Source organism: Perkinsus marinus (genome assembly GCF_000006405.1).
Source record: "Perkinsus marinus ATCC 50983 genomic scaffold scf_1104296970664, whole genome shotgun sequence".
NCBI lineage: Eukaryota > Perkinsozoa > Perkinsida > Perkinsidae > Perkinsus > Perkinsus marinus.
The window spans coordinates 28,420-31,235 of NW_003202385.1; the positions used below are offsets into that span (position 1 = coordinate 28,420).

The 2,816-nt window shown below is 48.7% G+C and overlaps 1 protein-coding gene across 1 annotated transcript in view; it reads left to right on the forward strand.

Annotated features, from left to right (window-relative positions):
- The window catches only part of Pmar_PMAR017058 (Homoserine dehydrogenase, putative), a gene marked incomplete at both ends in the record, with an annotated part of 2,995 nt that extends 493 nt beyond the window's left edge, over window positions 1-2,502 (forward strand). The window contains 13 exons of the mRNA XM_002767436.1: window positions 87-186; window positions 231-303; window positions 376-451; window positions 496-593; window positions 637-703; window positions 745-796; window positions 841-925; window positions 1,144-1,244; window positions 1,330-1,459; window positions 1,509-1,601; window positions 2,183-2,248; window positions 2,299-2,366; window positions 2,408-2,502. Of these exons, the coding sequence (XP_002767482.1) occupies window positions 87-186; window positions 231-303; window positions 376-451; window positions 496-593; window positions 637-703; window positions 745-796; window positions 841-925; window positions 1,144-1,244; window positions 1,330-1,459; window positions 1,509-1,601; window positions 2,183-2,248; window positions 2,299-2,366; window positions 2,408-2,502 (1,104 nt within the window). The remainder of the gene's footprint in view (window positions 1-86; window positions 187-230; window positions 304-375; window positions 452-495; window positions 594-636; window positions 704-744; window positions 797-840; window positions 926-1,143; window positions 1,245-1,329; window positions 1,460-1,508; window positions 1,602-2,182; window positions 2,249-2,298; window positions 2,367-2,407) is intronic.
- Between the last annotated feature and the right edge of the window lie 314 nt (window positions 2,503-2,816).

A 2,816-nucleotide genomic window follows, 5' to 3' on the forward strand; every position in this document is an offset into this window, starting at 1 on the left:
TACGAGCATATCATCTCACTGGTAAAGTGAGCACGTCCTAGAGAGGACAATACTCGCTTTCCCTCGAACCCTTGTCATAATCGCAGATATGTGTTCGCGATGTCGGCAAGAGTCGCGACGTCGCTCTACCGGACGGCTGCGAGGTTGTCACTGATGCCCAGTGCATATTCGATGACGCCTCCATAGGTGGGCTCTCTATTAAATCTATTACTGCTAGGTCGGTCTCGCAGATATCGTCATCGAGGTTATGGGAGGAACAGATACTGCTTGGACGTACACCAAGCACGCCATGGAAGCTGGCAAGTGAGTGGCGGTGCATCTGGACTCCCGGAGTGATTGAAATGAGACTGTAAGGAGTCGTGCTGCGCCCATTAGGCACATCGTGACGGCTAATAAGGCGCTGATATCGAAATACATGGACGCGATAGAGAAGCTGGCATTGGGAAACAACGTACTTCATCAAAATTATTGGAGTAGGGCCAAGTATATTGTCAGGTACAGTTCTTATATGAGGCTGCGGTGTGTGGTGGTATACCGATAGTTAACACCGCACTACGTGGGCTCAGGGCTGACACATTCAATCACATCTCTGGGTGGGCATCTTGCCTCCATCGACTACTGTGCATTGGTGTTTAGGATCATGAATGGAAGCACTAACTACATCCTCTCGCGCATGGAGCATGAGGGAGTCTCCTACGATGAGGTATTCGAGGCCGTCTCGAACTGTCTATGGTCGTGGTTTAGGTTATCAACGACGCTCGCAGGCTGGGGTATCTCGAAGCGGATCCTAGTGCTGGTGAGTATGCGTGCAAATATCTTCCTACAAGTAGTTCCGTTCAGATCTGGAAGGTTATGATGCCAGGAGTAAGATATGCATCCTGGCTCGTATCGCTTTTGGCGTCACAGTCAGCGATGAGAGCCTACTGTAAGACCGTTCAAGTCCGTCCTGTTTCCTTTCGCACTGAGTATAGAGTGTTCATAATCGAGTGCCCTTTCACACTGTTATCAATTGCCCTTTCGCACTGTAAGCGGGTGCCATTTCGCACTGTGCTTGTAATAAAGTGCTTACGTGTCTTTCCTTGCTAAGATCAGCGAGTCCTGCCGTCTGATGTTGTCCTTGTTCGTATTTCTTCTTCATTCGAGATACACTGCTGGCATTACCCATATCACATCTCGTGACTTCGAGTACGCCAAGAGTCGTGGCTACACTATAAAGCTGATAGCGAGAGCTCAGCTCCTACCGGGTGAGGGACTGTCTCACGTTATACGCAGTAGTCGATTTGGCAGCGCTCTTCCATCCAAAGTTGCTTATTTGCTATCACATATTAGGTACGGATGATTGCCCAACTCTCGAGTGCTGGGTATCTCCAGCACTAGTCCCTCTCACTAACTCTATGGCTAAGGTTGGTGGCCCGACTAACTGCGTTGAAGTCTCCACCACCCGTGTGGGGCTCCAATGGTGATGACGATACTTGGAGACTACAGGTTGGGCATGGCGAAGTTATCAGGTATATTGGCGCAGGGGCTGGAAGGTATCCTACTGCTAACTCGGTGGTCAGCGATGTCCTTGAGGCAGTGGACAACTGCAATGCCGGCATTGGGTAGGTTCACTAAGTATCAGTGATGACAGCATCCATCCTTGAGTGTTAATCACGAGAGATATCTCACGTACGACTCTTGGATATTCTCTCCCCAGGCTCACTCATCACACCTTCTGATAGTGCCGTAGTAGCTAGGAGAGAGTCCCCGCACAGGGTGTACATGTCTTTCATACAACATGAAAGTCTTGTAAGCTTTTTTACCGTGCTCATTTCCATGCATACATCTGTCCGCTCAGCGAGGACTGTTTTATTCCTCGTAAGGGGGCGACTCAGTTGTCTGTTATCATAGTCCCTAAGGGAGGTGCCATGGAGGGAAGCGCCAATTATCGCAATAGAAATAGTGTATTTAATTGATGGTCAATATAAATAGATGATTTTATATATACACCGGTCCTGGACCATCCTACCGCATCTTGGGAACATTGAGTAAAGTGTTGCATCGCTAGCAGAAGTTTAACGGGCGGTTGTACGACCACATGCAATGATCACGAGTAGGCAGATAGGCAGAGACTTGGTGTTTGTGGGAGCGAGGCGACCTGAAGCTTCTCTAACGAGGCCGTCAAGGTTTTGTTATGAGTCAGGTTCGCCTCCCCATACGGACGTCGCCAGCTCAACTGTGAGGTTGCCAGCGATGTCCACGCCATTGCGTAGGGAGTCGATTGTCAAATTTGGCTACCGTTGTTGTCGCTGCCCTCAGTTATGCTCGAGTGGGAAACAAGAAGGCACTATTGGAGGTGTTGGAAGAGAAGGGCGTTGAAATTGAAGGTTGGTAGCGCCAATTAAGGTATAAGTGATGGTCCTTTTAGCCACGCCAGACGATGTTATCATGACTAAGAGTCCCGTGAGTCTAACACAGCTACAGCAAGCCTCGCCGATGGTGCTCATGCCTGTACTTGCCTGACTCTCCCATTGATGACCCTTGAGTGTTTCAGTTGTTATTATTGCGTTTATGCTGAGTGCGGTTGAGTAACATACACAACAGTATGGTTGGGTGAAAAAGTCCGAGTAATCGGTTGATAGAGTATTAGAGATATATAGCCTAACTAGCAACGTTCAGCTTTGAAATCCGAGATATATAGACGAACTAGCAACGTTCGACCGTGGTCTCCAAAAAAGCCCCAGCGCTGAAATGTATCCTGTTCTCATCCAGGATGGTTAAGTCAAACCTACTAATCTCTGTGCGACTCATCATGCCTTTGAGGACGCCGTCAAGAT